A 25,244-nucleotide genomic window follows, 5' to 3' on the forward strand; every position below is an offset into this window, starting at 1 on the left:
TTTCTTAATGGTAACTATATTTATGAAGAATCAACACCTTGATGGTAATGCAAAAAAAATGACACAAAAAAACCTTTAACCATTGACAAGTCTAGACAGAATGAAGCTATAATTGAACATGGCAAGTGTTAAATGTGATAATCATCAAATTTGTAACCACTAGAAAATCAAATGAGCCATAATAATGCCAGTGCTCCAGCTGCTCCAGCTCTCTCGCAGCACGGCAAGGCTTGCCTTTAATCTAGTAATGACTGAAATGACACTGCGCTTTAAAAAACTGTGAAGATGAAACTCTAGGTTTCTCTGCCCCCCTCCCTCTCTCTCTCTCTGCCCTGGCCCAGGCTCTGCTCTCGCACTCCAGGCTGTTTGATTGGCACATGCTTTCACTTAATGAGGGATAATTACTAAGGAAAACAAGTGGGAGACCACATCTGCTCAGTGTAAAAAGAAATCCAGGCCTGGTGCAATCTGTCAGACAGGGCTTTCAGGTTATGTGTGTCAATGTTTTACCCACCTTCAATGGCCTCCCAGTCCAACACAAACCCTTCAGGACCCTCCCTCTCCGCTGCCTCGACAAGAAGCAGATTAATAGGAATCAGCATGTGGCTATAAACACTCAGCGGGAAGAGTGTATATCTGAGTGCACTGACGCGCATAGAAAATGACTCAAGGTATCTGTCGGAGACAAGCCAGGGGCCGCACAAGGAAGGGCAAGAGGCCAGCAGGGACAATCAACATCAACATCCCAATCAGAGTCCTGCTGCCAGAGCTGTTGTTCTCCAGCTCCCATCGCCACTGTTTTGTTTACTTTCACACAATGCTGTAATGGTAGTGAAATGCACAAGTAGCCTCCCAGCTCCCCAGACACCTCCACCTTGCTGCCCATAAATCATCTCTGCATGAGATTTACATTGTGCTAAAGTGCCTCTTAACGAGCCACGGTCCATGTTTACAGGTAATTGTCCTGATTATAGACTAAAGTGAGAATCATTAATCAAAGTTTTAAAAAGGATTTTTGCAAAATGTACTGTTAGAATTTTTTTTTTTTTGATTGACTGGTAAAATTAGAGCTCATTTTATTTTTATTTATGCTTTTTTATGTTATTTTTGCGCACAACTAGCATGACTGGAAAAGAAGCAATAGACACCGCTATCCTAAGCACTGGTTTTGCATAGCTGTGCAATACAACCACTTAAACCCTGTCAGAGCGCATTCTTTCTAAGGCCATTATACCCGTACCATGAACAAGACCAGTTTCCTTTTACCAGAGAATGTGGGCAAACTAACTTTCCTTATACACAACAGAAAGAGTGCAGAGGGTAAACTTGAGACAATCGGGTGCAATCTGATTAGAATTTATTAGGTTTAGTTTATTGGCAAGTAATTGATTGTTTATTCAAAGGCGTGTGCCGCTGTTGTAACTACACCAACTGTGCTACCAATGTTGATTTAGTTATTAGAGTTTATTATCCTCTGTATAAGGCCATTCATTTATTTTTATTCAAACTGTTTATTGAAATGTGCACGCTGCTATTATAACTGTGCCAAGTGCGCTACCTACCTATATTTACTTATTACACCTCTACCACATCACCCAACACACCCTCGAACTAAAGCTCCGGAGCCCTTAGTGTTACTCAGGAAAGCTCTAAAGTGTTCACTGAACATTTGACTTGAGTATCTTTATAAACCACCTCATGTCAATTTTATTTTAACAAAACAGCAATACATCTGACAATAAATGCTGACTAAACTTGTGGTTACAAGCAGCAGACCTTCACTTAATGAGGATCAATTTCAGCTGTTTTAATTTGTCTTGATTTAGCCCATAGCAAGCAGGTGTTGAATTAAACTGCACTGCAGTCTCTAATCTTAAAAAAACAAAACAAATTCTTAATCTTCTAAGTGCATAATAAACAAATCTATTTTTAAATTATTTAGACAGCAGATTTATTTCCTGGTATATATAACTGCAAAACTGCATAAAGTAAATTGGCACTGACATTTGACAGCCTTTTAACCACCCGACTCCCTCACCTCCTTCTTCAAACCCATCCTAAGACCTCCCTGCCACCCACCAACTAAAAGAACAACAAGGTTTTGCTTTCTTGCCCTGTGTTGACCCAGTTCTCCCACAAAGTATACATCAAAGCCGGGGAATCTACAGATCTGCTGCTCTGTGTGAGTAGCTGGGGGGGTTTAAGGGAAACCTGGACTCTCCTAACTTAGTCACCACCTACGGCTGGGCATTTTAACATTTAATTTAAATGTCTGTATTGTTACAGGGAAGATATCAGTAATTACATTTTGACTAGTAGACATCTACAATTCAGTTTTGTATATCTATCTGAATTCCAAACATCTTTAATGGATTTTTAACTAGTCATAATTCCTGTTTTGAATCAGGCACATTTGATCTATTAATTATCTTTTTTGGATGTAAAGACTAAGATATTATTGGTTAATTGTACAATATCTACAATTGGAATTTCAAGTAGTTAGAACGTCATTGCACAGAACTTAAATTTAAGTTTTGACTCGTCCAAATTCCATTATGGATGTCCGGTAAAGGTAATTATTAATGCTGTTTTAACACAGTTAAAACAGCATTAATAATTATTATAGAGTTATTATACATACAGTAATTGCATTTCAGATATCTAAAATTGCATTATGACCAGTCATAATTACAGCATGATTAGTCAAAAATATAATTCAAGAAATCTGCATTCTCACTAGTAAGAATTACAATTTAGGTACAATTACCTTTTGACTAGTCCAACTCCATTTTGGATGGTAACAGTGAGTAATTTCCAAAACCATCTGACTAAGGTTACCAGATATCCAAAATGACATCACTGTTACCATTACACCCTTACAAATTTATTGAATGACAAATTCACATAGCCGTAGTTACATTATGACGACTTATCACAATTCAAATTAAAGATGTTATAATTAATAATTCCTTTTGGATATCCAAAATCAAGGAACATATGTCAGTCACATAATAAAAGATGTTCAGAATGACCTCATTGTGCAGTTTCAGCATTTATTGGATAGATGGATGTATTTCAGACTAGTCTAAACTGAAATTTAAGATGTCTGCAATTACATTTGACTCATCGCTCCAATTTAAGATATCTAAAATTGAATATTGACCAGAAATATCTTAGTTTGAGACATTTAAAAAGATAATTATCTTTTAAATGTGCCAAATAAAAGATATCTGTCATTTTTATTTTGAATAGTCATAATGTATTTAAAGATATATAAAATTTACATTATAAATAGGCAAAACTGAATGGTAGATATCTTGAAATACTTTTCCTATAAAAGCCAATGGACCAGTCTGACTAGTAATGATATCAGTGATTGTGCCGTCATTTCGAATATCTACAAAAGAATTGTGACTAGTCGAAATGTAAATATAGATATCTTTAATTATGACTTTGACTAGTCACATAATTTCAACTAGTATTATTCAATTGAAAACTCAATGTGAAATCCTGCCATACACCACAAGCTATCACTTATATTCGTGAGACTTTGTGTGCATTTGTGAGTACACGTGTGAAGTGGTGTCAGCCAATACAAGAGGCAAGGTGATGAACTTGTAAATAGAATGGTCATTGTTTTAACTTGGGTAATTTCAGGTGTCAGAGTAGTTCCCGACACTGTCGACGGTGTGGGTTGGATGAAGGGAAAGGGGGTGGGGGTGGGGGTATGTGTGCATTAGGTCATGAAGTTGAGAGTCAGCTGATGGGATGTACGCCTGCTGACATGCATACACACACACACACACACACACACACACACACACACACACACAAAACCACCCATGGATCCCTACATTCATCAAAGCAAGGATGAAAATACACAAACTCACAAAAAAGTACAAGCAAGTAGGGAAATTTGAACACACTCGGCCTCTTCTCCCTCTTTCCCTCTCTCCCACTTCCTCACAGAAACGCAGGTACGATCGGGCAGGGGCAAAAGGGAAGGTTTGCTTTCTTATGACACAGGCTATTACTAAATTGAGCTGGCAGGCAATTCTAAGGCAAATAAATGCCAGCAGGTTTAACACAAGGAGAGGTCTTGGGGGTGCCGGTGTGAGCAATGTCAGGAATTCTCTCGCCTCTTTTGACAGGAAGCCTATTATTCTCGCTGCTTTATTTTCTCAGGCCAATTTTTAAAAACTGATCTCTCCTATAGTATTACATCGCCCCCAAAAACCAGTCGTCCCTCATCAGAATTATCGCCACTCCTTGTTCATGTATGCCGGTCTGTCTCTTCACTCCTGGACTTTATATTTACAGTAAAAGAGAACGAAGGTTAATATTTTTTTTTACAGCTTCTTTCACTAACTCCTTTTCATTTAATTTCAAGGGTACTTAGGTGAACATATTTACAAAAGGGAAAGGGGGTTTCCATACAGAAACCTTGATGCTAATATCTTGAATTAAACCTCCACCTGTAAGAAATCCTTCCTTCAAGCAGATGAACATACAGCATTGTGAAATGTGCTGAAGAGATCTAATGTTAACCAAAAAAAAAATGCAAAAGATGAAACGAGACAAAGAAGAAAAAAAATATGTACAAATTGAGACAAAACACACTATAAATATACTACTTAAAAAAACTGTGCTACATTCTCATTATAAGTGCCATCTCAGAGAAGCGTGGTGGGAGTCAGAGCTGACCTTGGTATCCTGTTTGAATATTGTTTTAATTCCGTGGTTGGTAATTGAAGATGCAGTGGACTCTTTTTCAAAGGGATAGTTATTTTCTCAGCCAATGGGAATGCAAACAATCATATCATGCATTTATTTGTTTGTTTTTCAACCCCACCTCATAATTATCCAAGACACTAATTAAAATATGGATTTATAAATAAATCTCTATGATTTTACCTAAAACTACACTAATTTAAAAGTTTCCAAATAGCTGGGAACATTTGTGTTGTCTTATGAAAAATGATTTTATTACATCTTTTTATTTTAAAATAAGTGTTTGGTGTTTAAATAAAGCCTAATATTAATGAGGATTACTACCTAGTTTTACTTGTATAATAAATCAAACAAATAAAACTACTCAAATATAAATGCTGAATGTCACTCCAATAGGAAAATAATCTTTCTATATCCCACGAATCAGTTTGTCATAGTTTGTGTGATGTGAGACACGGGCAACTCTGAATAAGTATGCCTAGGGAATCCAAAATGAAAAACATTTCCCTGCATAATCTGGCTGGTGTGAGGCTTTCCATGGGTGAGTGTGTGTGTATGTACCATGTTTGAGTAGACGGTACAGCTGGACAGCCAAAGATGTACTGACAGTGATTGCTGATATTTAAATTAAAAAAACATGTCCCAGTTGTGTGGTAACTTCATTACTATATTCCACTCATATTATGATTTATACTGTAGGCCTTCCTTAAAATGGAAGACTCAGCTGTCACAAAAATCATACTTGCTTATGATCAAGACCATGAAAATAAAGGTTTTTTAAATATATTATTGTTTGAAGCTACTGCACTAAAAGAAATTATGAATAAACACATATATTAATAAAGAAATACTTAACATTAGCAAAATCAGCTACTGCAGCTATTTTACAGCAACTAACATTTCATATTAGTGCACAAAAATCTAGTAGGCATCAGTTACAGCAGGAAAAACCCTGTTGGGAGGTAAATCAGGAAAGGAAAATTTGGCTTTGAATAGATCGGTTGTGCGGGTCCAGATGAGTGGACTGGAGATGCCTGACTGAGAAACTACATGAAAGCCCTGTTTTTGTTTCTCGTGCCAAATGAGAATTTAAAATAACTTCTGACTCCTTGGTCTGTAGGGTACTGGTGACAAGTGGTTACACACGCTAAACACATGCTCAAACAAACACAAACACATTTACAATGCATCACATAAAAAATTTGCAGATGCACAAACCCCACCATCACCTCTTCCAGGCTTTTGGACTAATGCAAAGCACATGTCTCTGGTTTATTCTCTGCTTTTGCTCTGCACGTTTTTGTAGCGTATTCGTGCCGGGCCAATTTAAGAGTGAATGCTCTCTAATTCTGTATTGGGGCAGTATGGGGTTAGAGTTAAAGTAGAGGTTGAAATTAGTATTTAAAGGGGTAATATTTTTGATGCACCACCATTTTAAGATGCCCGAACCACACTGACACTAGAAAGCAACAACAGCAAATCATACCTGATTATTAAGTGACAGTGTTAGGCAAAACAGAGACCCAAATATGGATCCACTTACATGAAATTTATTTTGTTTTCTAGTTCAATAACAAGTATGGAGATTGCGTTACTATGGCTTTTACAAAAGCCTCCAAACTGCAGGTTGAGTCAAGGTAATATTAAGAGCACACTTTCTCCCACTTTAGTATACAGCAAAGTTTTTACTTTTGCTTACCACCTTTTAAGGATTAAATGCCTAAATAAGAGCTCACCGCAAAAATCACGAGGCCTCATTCACAGAGATTTTATTTTTACTGTGCTTGCAAAAACCAAGTAACAGGAGCATAACAAAATCCAACGTCTCATTTGTGAAACATGTACAGATTGCTGAGTTGTTGTTACAGGTGAAAAAGATTGGTTTAGAAAAATGTAGGTGTAATTAGCATATATAAATCAGCCTAAGCACCCATAAAAAAAACAAACAAAGTAAACAAGTACTGGACTTTTTTATAGTCTATTTCTTCGATTTTGTCTCATTGATGTTATTGTAGTGAAAGGTGAATTGCCATTTATCTGTACGCAAACACAGTTTTCTTTTACCTGGGTGTTTGCCTAGAAAAACTGTGGCTATTTGAAAAATGCATAAAATCTGAACAGGTTTCGTGTTAGTTTTTAACTGATGATCATAATATTTCCTGATTTGACTGAGTCTAATCTAAAAAATAATAATCAGCAAAATTCAATAACAAACTAACTGCATAAACTTTTCATCTCAGGTTTTACAGTTTCTCCAGCTGTGCTCAAGGACATGAGAGGTGTTTGACATAACTTGCAAAAACAGAATATTTAGTAAAACGTTGTAGTAGTATAAGGACATACTTTGTGGATTAGGCTGAACTGGGAATAGAACCACTGACACCAGTAGTGAGAATATAGTTTTGTACTTACTGAGCTACAAGACTAACAAAAAAGAAAAATCACCCTTCTCAAACAATCACTTCAAATGCTATAAAAACATTGCTTACTCACACAACAAATCTCCCATATGGCAAAAATCAATAAGCTCAGCAACACACTATTGATCATATCTTGGATACACTCCGATGTCAAGCTCTGCTAGCTAAATGTGTGTTTGTATGTACGTGTGTGTCGGTGTGTGTGATCTTGGAAGTCAGAGGGAGTGCTGCATGTATTAAAATCTGTTCCTACTTTAAGCTTGGACTTCAAAAAGTGATGTTAGGTCAACACTATGTTCCCTTTTCTTTTGAAATGATGACAAAAATATAATTCTTCATAGATATTCATGGAAATATTAATTTTCTTCTTCAGATTTAACTCGAGTGAAATGATACATTTCAGTTCTAAAGTTGAACTGAATGCCTGTAAATTCCCATTACTGATCGCCACTCTGTTAATTTTGTAGGGAAAGCTAAAACATTACTGTCATCATTTCCTGTGATAAAAAAAACACAATGCAATATGAATGGGATGGCTCGATTAAATTCTCTCATTGATTTCTATGTATTTCCACAATGTAATGACACAGGGTTGCCCTCCACAGGAGTTGAATGGTATAACGAAATAAAAGGTGACTTTGTTGGCAAATATCTTTCTGCAAAGTTACCAGAACATGCCACAGAGACTCACGTGCACTCTCAACAACTTAGAGAAGCCAATCCCTAACCTAACATTTTCTTTCCGAATCCCTAACTTTCTTCATGTCTCTACTTTGTTTTCTCCCTCTCCCCCATTCACTTTCCTCTACCATCTCCCTCTGCAGCTCAAAGTTATTGATAGTTTAAAGTTATGGGCTAATAATAAGATGGACACTGCATGGCAAGGAGCCTATTATACCCAGGTAATGGATAGTGTGGGGTTTGAATGACATTGCCCAGAAATTGGATGACGGAGGGTGGAGCGATTTATGTGCTGCCCAAAGGGTCTCCCACCCCCTCTTCTTTCTCTTACACACACACACATACAGCACCCCATGCTATCTATCTCTAGCTTGATAAGGAAGCAGATGAGGCATGCCAGTATTTATGGTGAAGATGTTCATAAAAACTACTCCCTAAGAGTACTAAGTTAGCATTGAGTCAAGGAAACAGAATATCCACTTAAAACTGTTTGCACGTCCACTGCAGCAATGACTGAATGAAAAATTCCACGCTTTCAAAGTATCTTTAAAACCCACTAATTTAAAAAAAATTGTAAATAAAACTCAAAAGCCTTGGTTGCTGAGGTCAGTACAGCCAGCGCGCAATTACGCCAGGTCTACAATACATTTGTTCATATGGCCTGCTGTGGTCTCCATTGAGAGAAGGAACAGCAACAGTAGAGACACTTCACACAGTGTTGCTGGGATGTAGGAGGAAGCGGAGGAGCAGGGAGGGCATAAGGGAGTGCAATGAAAAAGGCTTGTCAACATTATCTGTTTTATTGATTTAACAGTAAAGGCTTGCCGCTTAAGCTTTATGTTGCTTTGGCTGGGCCCATTGAAAATACAACAGCCGCAAATAAAAAACGATTTCCTAAAAAACTTGAGCGTTTTTTTTTTTCCATTTTATCTCCTGTCTACTAGCTCGGGTTTTGCATGCAATATTGTTAAGACATTTCATCATCTTTATGTGTTGCCATGATGGTACAACTATGTTCATCTGTGCTCTCTCTCTCTCCCAGAGGGATCAACGGCATTGAACAAGGCAAGACCGTCTTCTACAGGACAACAGTGATCTATTGTAATGCAGGGTCTAATTAACGTATTAAGAGGATCATTAAAACAGAGGGGGGGGAAATGGATCCAAAATGTTCCAAAAAGCCTTAGGATGAGTTCAGACAGACTGTGTTTTAATGTCGACTGTTGCACTTAAACAGTGCAGGGGGCTGAAATACAATCAGGGAAGTCCAACGCTTGTTCCCATTTTAGCCACACAGTGGTTCCTAATACTCACAAGTAGGATCTCACTCACGCTCTCAGGTCACACCATCACACAGCAAAGTTGTGCTAGTATTTGGTCATCAACCAAAGTATTTGGCAAATTGAAATGTCGAGCAGATGTTGATGCTGCTAAATAGAAAGTTGGGCAAATTAAATCCATCCAATCCAACCAGTAGTTGTGGACTGCATTATTACATTATAATTACACTATTTTAAGGGGGACCAAGAACTGACCTGAACAGACCGTAAGATAATTAGTCCTGACCCAAAATCCAGACTAAAACAAAAACAAAACACAAAAGCAGCAACATAATAGTGTTAATATCCCTGGATCAAATCTTTTGTCATGAAAATGACTATTATTTGGCAATAAAGATATATTAATATAAATAGTTGAAATCCTCATGCAGCAACAAAAAACAATCTACTTAATATCTGTAAAGTTCCACCATTGATCATCTAACAGCTTTTTGTTTGGCTTTGTTTCTCTGTAAAGTTGACAGTTCTCATTCTCCCTCTCACCGGATTCAGAGTACGTAGAAATCTCGACAAACAGACGTAAGTGGAATTTGAATTCAACCTGACTCTAAACTTGATTCTAATAGCCATATACTCAGGCAAAATCCTCAGAGAACCATGGTTGTACTTAACAAATATCACAAGACCCCACTCAGTAGTTGGACCAAAGTGGCAGGCAGATCGATACTGTGATTTTTTTTTTTATGTCCAGACACTGTTCCTGCCCAAGATTTCCAAGAGTTTTATAAATGTATAATAATGAAATACAAACATTAACAGTATGAAAGCAAAACAACAAACAAAAAACACAGTAATGAACCTATTTATAGCAACCAAGGGACCTTGCTTTATAATCAGACAACAGGTAAAACATCTATTCATTTTCTCGTTAAATATATATACACGGCTCAAATAATAATAAAAATGATTAAAAGTCCAATACAGAAGCTGGGGAACCTGGTGGTGCTGCCTCCTGCAGTCAGTGAACTGCACTTTTCATTTTTGCTTTCTCTCTCATCACTGGTAAATTAGGCTACACAGGTGTTACACCACCCGTGTTAAAAACAATAATGTAAAGTTGTGGCCTTTTTTAATGGAATGAAATGCCCACTGGTATACTACCTGTGGAGGAATTTGCTATAATGTACTTTAAATGTAGCTTTATACAGTGCCTATAAAAAGTATTAATTACTTAGAATGTGTGAAAATGATGCACTGAATTTCTGCACTTGAAGCATAAAACCAATGCTGATAATACACAAACAATGTTGACCTCTCAATACATAAAGCACATATAACCACAAACAACACAATTAGATTTTCGTTGTTAAAACGCTGTTTAACACAAGTCAGACCGACACAGCTCCCCCCACCCCCTTTTTCTGCTTCAGCCTTGTCACTGACAAATAAAAACCTTGACAGTCTGTGTACCTTCACCACCAGAAAAGGGCAGAATTACAATGTATAATTGAAAACCTTTCTGTTTCGCACTTAAGAAAAAAAAACTATTTAAAGTCCTTAAATGTTCAAGTATTTTAAGTTGCTCACAAGTTTTAGCCGAGGCATTCAGTCTTACATTTGTTCTACTCTCATGAATGTTACTACAACTATGACACTGATGGATGCTTAAATAAGTCCAGCTATTCACTTTTTATAACACGGGTATGATTAGTGAACACAAACCTGTGTGTGTGTGTGTCTGTACCTGTAGAGAGTTGAGGAGTATGAAGACATAGGCCATGACAATGGAGAAAGGTACCAAGACGCCAACCAACCAGGTCAATCCCAGAATGGGCAGCAACACCAACACTGCTTTTACGGCAGCCCTGTGCTCACACACACACACACACACACACACACAAATCACAGCATAAAAATGTAAGCATATACAGTACATACGTTCACAGTTTCACTGTGAACTGGTTGACAGGCCAGCCGAGCTGGACCTCTACCATAACATTTAAGAACCTGTTCCTATTTCAAATTGTCCTTCATTCCTGATCGCCTTGAGTTCAATTCTGGGTTTCTCCACTTTTAAGTTCTTTTTGGACAAAACTTAGCAGCTTTGGCAGGATGGTTTTTCCATATACAATACTATGTGGCTGCAGAGACTCACGGGGTGACAACTTCCCATGTTAAATCTGCCTTAATTCTATTTAGAGTGGAATTAACTTCCTGCTCAAGTGACCACCAAACCAGACCAGCTGTGTGTGTGTGTGCGTATGTGTTTGTGCATGTGACATGGCGGGTGGGTGAGCCCTAGATTGTGTTTGAGTTTCCAAAACGGCTGCCACCCAGGGGTGCTAAATGGCTCAAGGACTGCTTTGAAAACCTTCATAAAGCACCTACAGTGAGCCCTGGTGGGTTGAGGTAGTAAAAAAAACACATAGAGTTTAACATGGGTTTCAATGATGGTATATACAAGTCTGCCGGGGGAAATCTACTGGATCACACGCAATGCCAGATTTTCACTCTGATGACCTAAACGTCATTACCACCCCCCCACCCCACCCAAAAAAAAGACAATGGAAACAATAATAGTGAGCTTTTGAGATACTGTTCTTGCATGAACAATGTTCTGCAATACTCACAATGACCACAATGTCACAAGGCTAATTTACAAACTACTAATTAGAAGTTAACGTCACATAACCTCAAAATGTTGCTATTTTGTTGTAGTATTTGTTTCACATCACTGTGAATTAGATATACAAGGAAAAATAAAAATGTATATTACTGCAAGGAATAAGAAATCCATTTCAGTGCACACTGTAGAACTCCAATCACTGAATTAGGGGTTGGTTAATATGGTTTTCTTTAAGGACAGTAAACAGAGTACAAATTTAAATTTAAATATTACTAATTCTACATTTTACATTTATGATCCATTATTTAAACTCTTTCTTAGAATTTCTTTCTAAGAGTTTTGTTTATTTCATATCAAACAGTTCCTGATATTCCGTGATATTGTATGATATTTTAACAAAATGAAATAATACTGTGTCAATACACTGGAACTAAACAAACATTTCAAAAGGCCTGTGGCCCAACATATCAGGAAACTAAGGTAACGAATAGTTTCTGTATCTCCAACCTTGAAAGACCTAAAACACTAAGGCCGGAGAAATTTAAAACATTTAAGTGGTTGAAACTCAAAACCTTTTTTATGTAGAAGACTAATAGAATCTATTCATTTTTTTATTTCTATCTTGTTTAAAAGAGAAGGCTCATTGTTCTAAAATGGCAAATCCAATATGAAATCTCTCAGCTTCTTTCTATTTGATAGCCAGCGTCTTCAACTTGTCTGCTCCAAGGCCTGTGGCCTGAGAGAATAATGTTTAAAAAGAGAACAAATGGTGCCCCCTTGTGGTTATTACCTAATTTGTTCATAGGATTGCTCTATAGGACTTGTGCCCAACATGATGGACCGTCTCTTGGCTGTCGAGATGGTGATGACCAACACCCGGGTCATGACCAGGACATTTACCTGGCAAAACAGGAGGAAACAGAAATGAGACAAGGCAAAGGCAAATGGACAGAGAGATAAAGAAAGAAGAGATTCACGAAGACGCGACGAGAAAATAATACAATTCTAAAAAGGGGAGAGTAAAAGAGAGGTTGGCAAAGGTGTGGATAGGACTGTGAGAGAAGGAAGGAGAGAGTAACAAAATAGATAAATCTGCGAAACAACTGAATTTAAATATTTAGCAGTGTTTTATTGGTATCATTAGCTTCAGTAGTTACACTGGTATCAGGCACACAATGGCTGAGTGTGCTTAGTACTTTGTATTTGAGCAATTTCAACAAAAAACAAAAAGACTACATCACAGGATTATGATTTAATTTGCTGACCATGATGATGAAGATGACGGGCCCGGTGAAGCCCCAGATAACACCATTCTGCACACTGAGCCAACAATAGCCGTCGGCTGAGTATTTGCCTGAGGCCGATGCCAGTGTGATGGTGACTATCAGCACTGGCAGACCTGGGGAGAGGGGGAAAAAAAAAATAAAAGAGAGGAGGAAAGAAATTAAAGAGAGGAACATAAAGAAACAAAACATAAGAAAAGGAGGGGATAGAAGCAAACATTATCAGAGAGAGAGAGTTGAAATGTGACAAGAGTATGAGGCTACTGTGATTCTAAGGACGATAATCCTAAGAAAATAAACGGGCTGAACCATGGATTTGGAGAGCTGCTACACCCCTGTTATTTATCATTACAACAAATCACTGAATATATCACTGTATATACTGTGTTACACCACTCTTCAGATCTCTGCAGTGGCTTCCTGTAGCTGCCCGCATCAGGTTCAAAGCCCTGACCGTTGCCTACAACAGCACCGGCCTACCTGAACTCCTTCATCCTGGTCTACAATCCCTCTCGCTCACTGCACTCTGCAACCGAACAGCATCTTGTGATCCCCTCAACTCACCTCACCTGAAAAGATCCCAGGCAAAACTTTTCAGCTCTGTGGTTCCACAATGGTGGAACGACCTACACAGCTCTGCAGGCTCAGCTGGCTCACTCTGAAAAACTCTTCCCAATCTTTCTCTGCACTTAAAAAATTTAAAATAACAAAATAAATCTTGCACTTGTACCCCATGAAACGGAAACAGCTCTCACTAGAACACTGTAGTTAAAAGTTTGTCTCCTTGGCTTGGATATTTGCTTGCTTTGTACCTCAAGTGTAAGTTGATCTGGATAAAAGTAACTACATGTAAATCTAAATATAGGCAAAAAAAATGGTGATTGTGTAAAGCCGTTGTACCCCAGCCGATGAGATAGTAATACTTCATGTGTCGTTCCTCACTCAGGTTTACCGCGACAACCTTGCTCCAAAGCAGCAGCCCCTCTACCAGCATCCAGCTGAATGCTGCCATGAAGAAGAGATGAAGCAGAGCCGCCACAAGTGTGCATGCCACCTATTAGAAAATAAATAAATAAAAGGATATGGGTATGCAGACAGACATTATTGTTTCATTTTGTTTGGGGAAATGTACGAAAACCTGTGCATATACAACGATGTGTAAATTTCATTCAGCGACTGTATAACGTATACAAATGTCAAAAGTGCATCTGTAATGTATGAGCCGATTCTGCATGCTCTCAATAAACTGTGGCAGAACAACGAATATATGAGTTTTCATTTAAACTGTGATCCAGAATATGACCGACCTAAGCGACAAAGACTACAACATCTCTCTTTACTGTACTTTTCTGCAGGTATTCACAATCTCAGAGCTGTATGTAGAGAAGTTCTACATTCAAGTTGGATGTTAAGTTTTATACATAATTCTGTATATAGTTAAAATACAATATAATGACATTTTTTAAATTCTCCATCTGTACCTTGTTGTGAATGGCTGAGCCACTGCAAAGCAGAATCACCTGCGCGCATATCAGAGAAATGAACAGGTTCTTATGAATGGAAGTCCTGTCAGATTTGGGAATACTGTGAACAGAGACGATGATAACTTCAGGGTTTTTTCTTGAAAGACCTTGTCTTACAAAACAGACATTTTTTTTATTTGCCACAAACAAATAGCACTTTCTTTGCCACAATAGAGGTGTCCTGGATGGACTGACTGTTAATCAGTTTATTATCAGCATTTTAAGTTGACTATATTCAACATTATAAAAGGACCTGACTCTGAGTAGCTTTGAATCAATCTATTGTATTAATACTACTTCCAGCGTGTGGGTGTAAAACACCAAATCTGTCACTTCTTTCTGTTGTTGGTTTGAAGATGAAACTTTAAAACATTAATAAAATAAAATTTAGCAAATAAAACTATGTACAGATTCAGAATTCAATCACTGGCCATTCATCTTATCCTGTGAAACCTCAAAACCCCCTTCTCATCCAAGTGGTTGAAAGATGTCATATTTTCAAAGAATCTGATCATTTCAGAAAAATGTGTACTTTTATATCCAGTTTTCCAGGGTCACTGTAATAGAAAATATGGAATGTCTAACAGTGTCTCTGTGAATGAGCTGTATCCACATATTAGTTTTTAGGGCTTTAGTTTAGTGGGGTAAAGACTGATAAACTGGGTAAGGTGAATGAGAGAGAAGACTTTAGGAAGGTTCTTTTCCATGATAGTTAGTGTAGTATTAGGATAATTTGTTTATATATAACTTGGAAAAACAGAATTCAATGCTGTTCAGTGTCTATTTGACTCATATATCAGCTTTTAATATTAGACCATATCCGTGGAGCTGACGAGCCTTTCATTACGTCCTGATGGCTTCAGCCTGTTTAAACTCATTTCACAGCTGCATCAATGCTTGTGACCACCATGACGTCTTGTGCGATTATGCATACATTTGTGGGCACAATCGCACATGTTGGGTTGTGTAGTTAAGTACACGACTGCATATACATCATTCACCAGCATGTGTGTGAAATGCATGACTGCGCTGTCTTATTTCAGGACAGTCATAAATTTACAGTGCAGCTCATCTCCAAGTGTTTGTGATCCCTCTGTGACCCTATTGTTAATTAACAGCTGCAGAACGCCGCCATAAACCTTCCGAGTGTAGTTGCATGTGGACAACAGTAATTACTGAATTAGCACTAGTCAATACTCATAACAGACCACACTCAGACCACAGCACTAACAACTACAATGCCAATAAGTCTATGTGTATGGGGGAGAGTGTCGCAGGAAAGATGAACTGAGATGCCCTGAAAATGACTAATGGATGATGTCGTTGTAAATACATATGCCTAAATTAGTCACATATTTATAACTGCTTCTTATTCTTTGTCTTTTCACAGACAAGAATGAGAAAACATCAACCAGTTTTCATAGTCTTGGAATAGAGCCAATCAAGCTTATATACAGAGTATTGTCCTCTACCTATTAATATAAAACACTGTTATACATAGATTGTGATTCAACACTTGTTTTTCAATAATCTTTGCTGTAAATAACCTGTTTATCATATTTACAGTAGCTTAAGTGTGCAAAACCTGTGCTTTATTCACTGCTATGGTTCACAAATTAATGACTACATTAGTATAGCATAGTGTTGGATGTATTTAACAACATAAAAAAGGGGACTGTAGCTGAGCTGGGAATATTGAATTGCAAGCTATGCTAGCAGTGTAGAACGGGAACATCAGTTACTCACTCCAGCACGGTGAACAACATCAAGGTCACCAAAAGCGCACAAAGAGAAGCACCAGAGCCAATGAATGTCAGCTTGGTCAAAATAAGCTCTTCCTTAGGAGTCCACTGGAATAGAAGGAACAGGTACAGCAGTTAGGTCAGAAAGAGTAGAGAAAAAGTCAGAAGAATACAAAACATTTATGATTTTAAACCTTTCATAGTGCTCCTAAGGATTTTACTTTTTACAAACAGTGCATTCTTCAACAAGATAGGTACACTGGGAGTGACACCTGTTGGTCAATAGAGTGTACTGCAAACAGTCAAAGATTATGACCTGGATTTTGATTTAATCAATAATCAATCATGAACAGTCTTGATCATTTATATCATGCTTTTATTGAACATTCATGTATATCTGGTTGAGCCACCTTTAGCAGCAATAACCCCAAAGCAAGCACTACCTGTAGCTGTGGATTAGACCTGCAAAATGTTTGTTTCTTTCAAACATGTTGTTCACATTTTCCCTCTAATTCAAACACGTTAATAACTAGCTACAGCATTTCATTGGTTACCTTTGACTCCAGGTAATTCATAAGCACAGCAAAGTTGGTGGTGTGATTACACTGACAGGAAGTGGCACCAGAGCCAGCAAAGTCAAAGGTCACCTTGCAACCATCACTGGACCACCCATTGGTATGATTATACCTATATAGCACAGTACACAAGCACAGACAGTTAGTTTTAGATATAAGTGAGGGTTGAAGGTCTATTTGATAATATCTCATTTGTGCATGTGTTTTGGGGGTTTGTAGTATAAATGCACCTGTACCTGGAAGGTTCAATTACTAGTGAATCAGTATCCTGGACACAGATTCATGATTAAGAATTGGAGGGAATATTACAAATGCGTAAATCTGCCCAGAGCAGGCCGTACTCAGAAACTGAGTGACCATACAAGAAGAAAACTAGTGAGATAGGGAGGCCACCATGATGTTGACTGAAGTTTGAATGCCACCAACAGTGTCACCAGCAAAGCACCCCACACAACCCCACCTCCTCCTACTACATATTTCTATATTTGTTCTGTCATAATTTCAGTGTCTTCAGTGTTGTCGAATGTGTAATTGTACAGTATAAAAAAACAATACTGTACAAACAATAAATAAAGAAAAACAAAGGGGAAGGAGAAGGTTTGTTCAAACCTTTGGCTGGTAGTTTAACTAACTCTACAAAAGTATTCTAAAAATAAAAAGTAAATGATAAATTTGTGATCATTTAGACAACAGCTGCAATTTATAGTGTAATAATACAAACTGTAAATGTAGAGAGAGTTTTTACGTGGCTTTTACCATATGTGTTGTTTGTCAAACTTACATGAGGCTGAAATTCCAATATGCACAAATTGGAGAAGTGTGCTGTGAATACTCCCCCTAGAAACAGAAACACATGTTTGTTGTTGCTTTCCTTGTCTATTTTTCTTGATATATTTATCTGGACTTTATCCATCTCAGTTTTGGCTTACTAAACGCCACATGGAACATGGATATGTGCCTTTAGCTGGAAGAATTCCTTTGTAGTGAAGTACTACCATTGTATTTGCAGAGTTTATCAGAGGACAACTTAACTGTAACTCAACCTATATTCTTGGGCAATAGCTACTTTAGTCTGTCACACGCATGAATATCAGTTAAAAAATGTAATGTTTAAAAGAAAAAAAAAGATCCTTAAGAAGTTCCTACTCATTCTGCATGATACCCCCCAAAACAATGGACTGTACATTTGATGACGACAGGGTGTATTGGACAGCCACGGGGATGTTCTGGGCTTTGGAGGCATCGCGGATGGTAGCTGATATGACAGCAGAAGCAAGGTGACCTGGGAGTATTCTAGGAAGAACAATGATTATGCCTTAGATTTGTGTAAAACATAAAGATACATGTTACAAATACAGAGAAAGATAGAAATCTTAATTTCAAGCTACAGACTTACTGTTGAAAATGTAATTTAAAGTATTAAGACCAGAGTACAATCCAGAGAAGACAAGTTTTTTGTATTTTGTTTACCTCGATTATTATGAAATAGCACCATGTAAAAATAGTTTACAAAGCAAAGCTTTTGCTTATACTGTTTTTGAACACATGTGAGCCAGTTCGATAAAGACTACAGAATCCCCTGCAGCATTTGAGGTAGAAGACAACAGATAAACAACATCCAACCTTTTAGTTTTCTCCTGGTGGCTCAGTGGAGGATCCCGTGCTCCAGACAGAATCTCATCTAGATGGTTGTAATGTGTATGAATGAACATAATGTCCTCGTATCCTGATTAAAGAAAAAGGAAGGAGAGAAACAGCTTTACCTTTATCCTTCAGTGATACAAAATACGTTGTTGTTCAATGCTCCTTAACTGCAAATAGTTTAAATTTAGCCATGTTTCCAAAATAGAATAAAGTGACTCATTTGATATCTTTATTTTATGCAGTCTTTCAAAATAAGTAATAATCAGCATCAAATACAGTTTAAATGTGACAATCTAGAATTTTACCCAGGTTTGATGAGTAGATGTTAATGCTTTTGCCAAAAGATGGTAGTTTAAAAACCATAAGCATTAGGATGATTTTAAAATTACCATGATTATACCAGCAAATATTCCTACCCAGTGTGTGTATCCTCTGGAGCTCAGTGGCTGGGATTACCAGCTCATTCTGACCATCCCTGCTGGTAGAGTAAGAGCTGACTATAGACGGTTTGTAGACTTCATTACGGCTATCTTCAGACAGCTTCTGCCATTTCAAGTACACATCTGGCAGCAAAGACAGAAGCGACATTCAGGAAAATAAAGGCAGAACAGTAATAACATGCTTTTTTATTTATCCATGTTACAAAGCAGATTTCTACGAGATATTTAGATCAATAACTCGACAGTGTATTGCAAATTATTCCCTAAATTCAGATGTAACCACAGAGGCAACAAGGAAATTTAGTAAAAGTCAAAGTAACATAAACATAAAACTATATAATTGATATTTTCAGTGATGTTTGTGTGTGAAGATAGTTCCATTACCTATGTTCTTGGTAGAGAGAGTGAAGCCTCTTTGTTTATCAGATAGTATGTCTGCAAGAGCTTCAGTGAGAACATCAATACTCTTGACAATAGTAAATGGACCCACGTTGACCTGTACCAACAACAAAAAGTTATACTTCAGATTCACAGAGGGGAAGGGATGACTTTTCTAAGTTACGCATATCTCTCACCTCGTTTGCTAATCTTACTGAGGATGATGCATCCACCCTCCTCCACTCAAACCATCCTACCACCTGTTCTCTTGATCCTGCCCCCTCCACTTTCCTTCAAACAACTACATCCACATTATTCCCAGCTATTACACAAATCATTACCACATCTCTCACAGACTGACACAGACACAGACAGCAGACACCTTTCCCACCTCATTTAAGCACTCCCAGATCACCACACTCCTTAAAAAACAACTCTTGACCCCTCCCATCTAGAGAATTACAGACCTGTCTCTCTTCCTCCATTTCTGGCCAAGTCCCTTGAATTAGCAGTCTTCAATCAACTGACTAACTTCCTTTCTAGCAACGACCTCCTTGATGTCAACCAGTCCGGCTTCAATTCACTCCACTGAAACGGCATTCCTAAAGGTTGTGGAATCCCTGCGGGCTGCAAAGGCTGCAGCTCAACCTTCTGTCTTAATTCTACTTGATCTATTTACAGCCTTTGACATAGTCAACCACCAGACCCCCTGTCTACACTTTCTAATTTGGGCATCACTGAGACAACTCTGACCTGGCTTAAGTCCTACTAGTTTGGATATACCTTCAAGGTATCTTGACAGGGGCAGGTTTCTAACTCTCTCTGCTTCTCCACTGGTGTCCCGCAGGGCTCAGTTCTTGGTCCTTTACTCCTTTCCATCTATCCTAAATCCCTACGTTCCATCATCTAGTCACAGCATGCACCATCAAACCCCCCAGAATTATCCAAAATCCAGTATAAACATTGAGGGAGCCCTTGCTAAGCCAAAAATAAGTTTGGCTTAAAAATAAAATTAATAAAATTTTCAACAGGGTTCTTCTACATAACATGGAACATCTTGGTTTCCGGTTGACGAAGTATCCACAATTAGCCTGATTACAGTCTAATAATAACTACTTCACGGGGAACATTTTAATTGCAAACAGCACAGATAAACAAACCCCTCACCCCATCTTCTGTGCTACCCATCCACTGTGTAGCCATGTGGGGTTCCAGCAAAAAGCTTGCTAGCTTCATGTAGTTGGTAGCAACAGAAATCGTGATCTCTGTTGCATCAACTCCTACACCGGGAGTGCTACCCAGTGCAGTCCGGTCCATTTCAATCATCTGGGAGAGGTAAAGCACATCACTGGGGGTGAGGAGGCTTGGACTGTTACTTTCTACCATATGCAACACTGTGCGGGTCAGCTGCTGCAGCAACGGTCTGGAAATCCAAGGAACTCTTAACATTCAGCTTCTCCACCACCTAAGGGATGAATACAGACTGATGAGGGGATGAATACTGATGTCCTGTCAATTAACATCTGACATCAGACATGTATAAATTAGTTAGTTTTAAAGGCATCAATTCTACCTCAAACATGCAGCACCATTTCTTCCACTACACAGCCTATATTCAACTTCATAATGATAAAAACATTATCTATTCCTGCAGTGTTACTATAATTGTTGCTTACTTTTTACTCTCAGTGTTTGAGATGCCTCTCCACCAATAAGAAAATGTTTTGTGCCACTAAAATAATGATATGCAAAACTATTCAACTTACAGGTTTGCCCAGAGGATCTTTGCTCAGTCTACTGAAGAATGGTGTCTTTGGTAAATGGAACACATGTGATGTTTCTGCAGAATCGGGCACAAATATAGTACAATGTAATCTATTACAGCAAGACCATATGCTACATCCTTTACATCTTTTACTTTAAAACAAAAATTCTAAATTTAACAAAGGTAGTAAACATGTAGTAAACAAGGCTATTTCATTGACTTGCATAGTGATGCACTCAGCATTAAATATTGCATAACATGAACAAAATGATTGCATTACATCAAGAACAATACCCATAGTAATAATTAAACACGATTATTACCTTTTGTAAACCGGCATACAGCCCCTCTGAATGAGTCGCATTTGGCTAGACCACATATCCCAGTGACAGGGTCAAAGATGCCACAAAACTCAGAAGACTGAGAGCTGTGGAAGAACTCCAAGGAAACGGTTTGATTCTGCAAAGAATGTCTGTCCAACAGGGAATCCAAGAACGACTTTTCTGACACAGTGAAGCTACCTGGTGCAGGAATTAGTCAAAAAGTTGTTGTTAATTCTTTTCCAAATGGTAAAAAATGATCAATGGATTGTGACCATGGCAATCAAATTATGGTTTAGTTCAGGCCTGTCATGACCTATAAAATACAGTAAAGTTTAGGCAACAACAACACTTGGTTAATATGATAAAATAATTATGGGTCATACAGAAAAATTGCTACACACAGGTGAAGGTCTTATTTTTGGCATTGTGGATCTTGCACACTGGTAGAAAAAGATGCTGTTACAAGTTCATCTGTAGCTATAATGAGGTCTGACAGAGTTGCAGATACTGCCATCTTGTTTACATCCCTACAGATCTTTAATCAGCTAATGCTTCGTGTAAGTTAATCTTTAATTGGCAGTAAAACTGGAAATCACTGGGGGAATGCAAGTGTACAATTCTCTGTGTTCACTTCCAGATAGGGGAGTGAGAGGATTTTGATTTGAGAGGAGTTGGACCCTCACTGCACACTCGGGAGCATGATGTAAGAGTGGGAGAAGTTTGTTTTGAAGGGTGGGATACAGAATGACGCGAGTCACAAAACATTTAGCAGAACCATAAGAAGTCCTAGCATTTGGCAATTACAACTTGGGTCACCACCCCTCCTGTTCAGTGGAGGAAAAGAGCAGGAGAGACAGTCCCTCTTTTCTTCAGGCAGACCCTGATATATTTTTTTTGTCTTTTTACATAATACAGCTGCACAGCTCACATTAACTAGGGTAATGTGTACCAATAATGTCTACCTTGACATAGGTTTTCTCTCCACAGTTTTGTAATGGAGCACTACATTTCCAGGGCTGCTTCTCACCACTTGAACACCAGCCCAGACGAAATGGGCAAGCACTCCTTTTCCACGGTGTAAATTTCACTGCTGTTCTTGATCCCAATATGAAGCTTTGTGATGCTCCCTGAGAATGACTCGTTCTTTTTGAATGAGGCTCCAAAGGTGTCCTGCTCCTGCCTGATAATGAACAGGCCGTTCAGACCAGAATTGGTTAAGTCCCCTGGAGATTGCATGGCTATCAGTAAACAGTGCCCAGCATCCACCATTTCGGATTTCAAGAAATTCACATAGATTTTGGCATCGCTGGGCTAAAAGGCTTCTTGCTAAGGCCGAAGAGTTCCACGGAAAAGCTTGCCCTGGATCAGATGTGTGTGGAGCTGGAATTCATTAATATATGACTGGATGGAATAAAAGAAATGCGTGGAAAACCCCAGATTTTTTTAATCAAAGGGAAAACAGATGCAAATGGTCACTGAGCCTATGGAGTGGAACTTGTACAGAAGACGGGCATTCCTCCTGTCTGAGCGCCCATTAAACTCCTTCCTCTTAGTCCTTCTAGTTTCAGATCCTTTATACTTCAGTATAAAAGAAAAAATCTGTGACAGCTCTCAGAAAAGATGGCATGTAATCCATGTTGTGAACCCATTCTTATTGTACATTCATTCACTGTGATTATTGTATGGCAGCACTGTCAGTCCAAGCTTATATTCATTACATGTTTTCGTTGAATTAGTGAATAAATAAATAACAATAATCTTGTACTTGCACCTCATGAAACTGTAAGTGTGATGTAAGACAAGTAATAAAGTGAATCTACTATTTAAAGATGATAATATGTTAACAGACTTAATTGTGAACAAATGTCTAAAAAACCTACTTGTCATGACTTTTTTGGCAATCCACACAGCTTGAGAGATGTTTAAAGATTTTAAAAGACTGGTTAGCTCTTTTATCTCTACTGGGTTGGAGACAGTAGCTAAAGCCCCAGTGCGCTGGCAACACAGGTTCTTCGCAGTGTCCCACTGCAGCTGATCAGGCACATAGCCATAATAGAACTCCTTGTTTGTCACAGTCCCGGTTTCCACTGTACATGCTGTTCAAAAAAAAAAAAAACAAAACAAAAATAAATGGACAAATCCCTGCCTGACAGAGTGTGTTTTGATTTGATTTAAGGACATTTCTGACAGGTTCAGATTATATGTTTAATCTGTGCTCTGGTAATTGGATTAAAACTAGAATTAGAGCAGTGCCACTGTTGAAGTTAAAATAAAATCACTGAAAATACTTAAGACAATACTTAATTAAAAAAAAAAAAAAAGGTTATACAGAGTTTTACATTTCCATGGTAAATTGTCTATAATGCACATTAATGACGTCCACATGAGCCAAGCAAAAAACGCAAATTAAAAATGCACATTAAAAACAGATAGATGGAAATGCACTTATTAAGACCCTAGGCCCCGCAAAACAACAAATCAAATGATGATGCAAATGTCCCACTGAGACATTGCTTCTTTAAGGTTTCCAAGCTTTTCTATAGCATGCATTATTTCCTATATGTTTTATAGATAGGATTGGGAGGTTGTATAGTATTCTAAACTAAGTTATAATTTCTTCTGTTTTTATATATATATATATATATATATATATATATATATATATATATATATATATATATATATATATTTATATTATCTGGTGGGCTAACATAACATTTTCAAATAATTGTCTCACACTAGTGAGACCTAAAACAGCATGTGGTTAAGTTTAGGGTTTAACTACATTATTGGTCTCATTAAAAACAAAAACAATAACAAAGGGAAAAACAAATCCTACCTGACATACAGCCGTGAAAACAAACCTGAAACATAAATCCAGCTTTAGCTGATGGCTGACAGAGAAGCCACAGAACATTATCTTTGCTAATAAGAAAACACAATAGATGCACTGATTACAATATTAAAGATGCTGCTGGCGATCAGATACCCTGTAAATAAAATCTTAAGAGTCTTAATATTTAATCGATCATTTCAACCTTGATCATTCAGGAGGAGTGAACTTCATGTGTTCACCGATTTCGACCTTCCGCCTTTAATTGATATTTTCTAGCCAATCAGAAGCAAGCACTAGAAATAAGTCATGCGCAGTGGAGGACACCATGTAAAACACTAGCCTACAATTTAACTAAAAAAGTTTTTAAAAAATGTGATCAAATATAGAGAAAATCCCACTATTATATGGTTATTGCGAATTTAAACAGTTCTGCAAATTAAAAGTCTGCATGGTTTGTTTGAAATATCCTCTGTACTTACAAGAAGTCCTAAACTGGCGATCAATAAACTCATGCTGTAATGAAGACAGAAAATAAAAGCAGACGTATTAGCAGAGAATGGAATAAAATGCCAACGTACAAAGCTTTCTTATATATAAAAAAGGATGACACTGTTCGTTTACCTGGATTATTCGTCTTTCTCAGAACTTTTTGCGCCTTCTTATTCCAATCACGTCGTGTACGTGAACGCAACACTCAACCGCTCCGTGACGCGTTTCAGTAATTCCGCTTCTGTAAAGTCGACCAAAGTATGTTTTCCTTCTCTGTCGTTGCGTTTTTATCAGCCTGTCACTGACATACAACGGGAGCCTGGCAGCTGATTCCTGAGCGCATGAAGGGAGGATGCAGGGAGGAGTGGGCGTAACCTGAGCGAGCAGATGGTTCGGGGGAGCGAGGTTCAGGGATTCTCCAAGAAGCCTTTCCACTTGGCTTCAGTGCGTCAAGTTAGAAACATGCACAAACTCATGTGAGTGCATGAATCACCTTTGGGAATTGAGC

At 37.9% G+C, this 25,244-nt stretch overlaps 1 protein-coding gene across 1 annotated transcript in view; it reads right to left on the reverse strand.

Moving 5' to 3' along the window:
• The window catches only part of LOC113152702 (adhesion G-protein coupled receptor D2), a 73,578-nt gene extending 48,578 nt beyond the window's left edge, over positions 1–25,000 (reverse strand). Inside the window, 20 exon segments of the mRNA XM_033325957.1 lie at positions 10,857–10,977; positions 12,529–12,638; positions 13,004–13,137; positions 13,922–14,075; positions 14,503–14,605; positions 16,291–16,394; positions 16,841–16,973; positions 17,643–17,692; positions 18,034–18,154; positions 18,485–18,587; positions 18,922–19,068; positions 19,330–19,441; positions 20,491–20,740; positions 20,742–20,788; positions 21,090–21,163; positions 21,412–21,609; positions 23,292–23,507; positions 24,251–24,275; positions 24,727–24,760; positions 24,869–25,000. Of these exon segments, the coding sequence (XP_033181848.1) occupies positions 10,857–10,977; positions 12,529–12,638; positions 13,004–13,137; positions 13,922–14,075; positions 14,503–14,605; positions 16,291–16,394; positions 16,841–16,973; positions 17,643–17,692; positions 18,034–18,154; positions 18,485–18,587; positions 18,922–19,068; positions 19,330–19,441; positions 20,491–20,740; positions 20,742–20,788; positions 21,090–21,163; positions 21,412–21,609; positions 23,292–23,507; positions 24,251–24,275; positions 24,727–24,759 (2,235 nt within the window). The 5' untranslated portion in view covers position 24,760; positions 24,869–25,000.
• Positions 25,001–25,244: the final 244 nt, after the last annotated feature.

This window comes from Anabas testudineus, chromosome 4, assembly GCF_900324465.2.
Source record: "Anabas testudineus chromosome 4, fAnaTes1.2, whole genome shotgun sequence".
Lineage (NCBI taxonomy): Eukaryota > Metazoa > Chordata > Actinopteri > Anabantiformes > Anabantidae > Anabas > Anabas testudineus.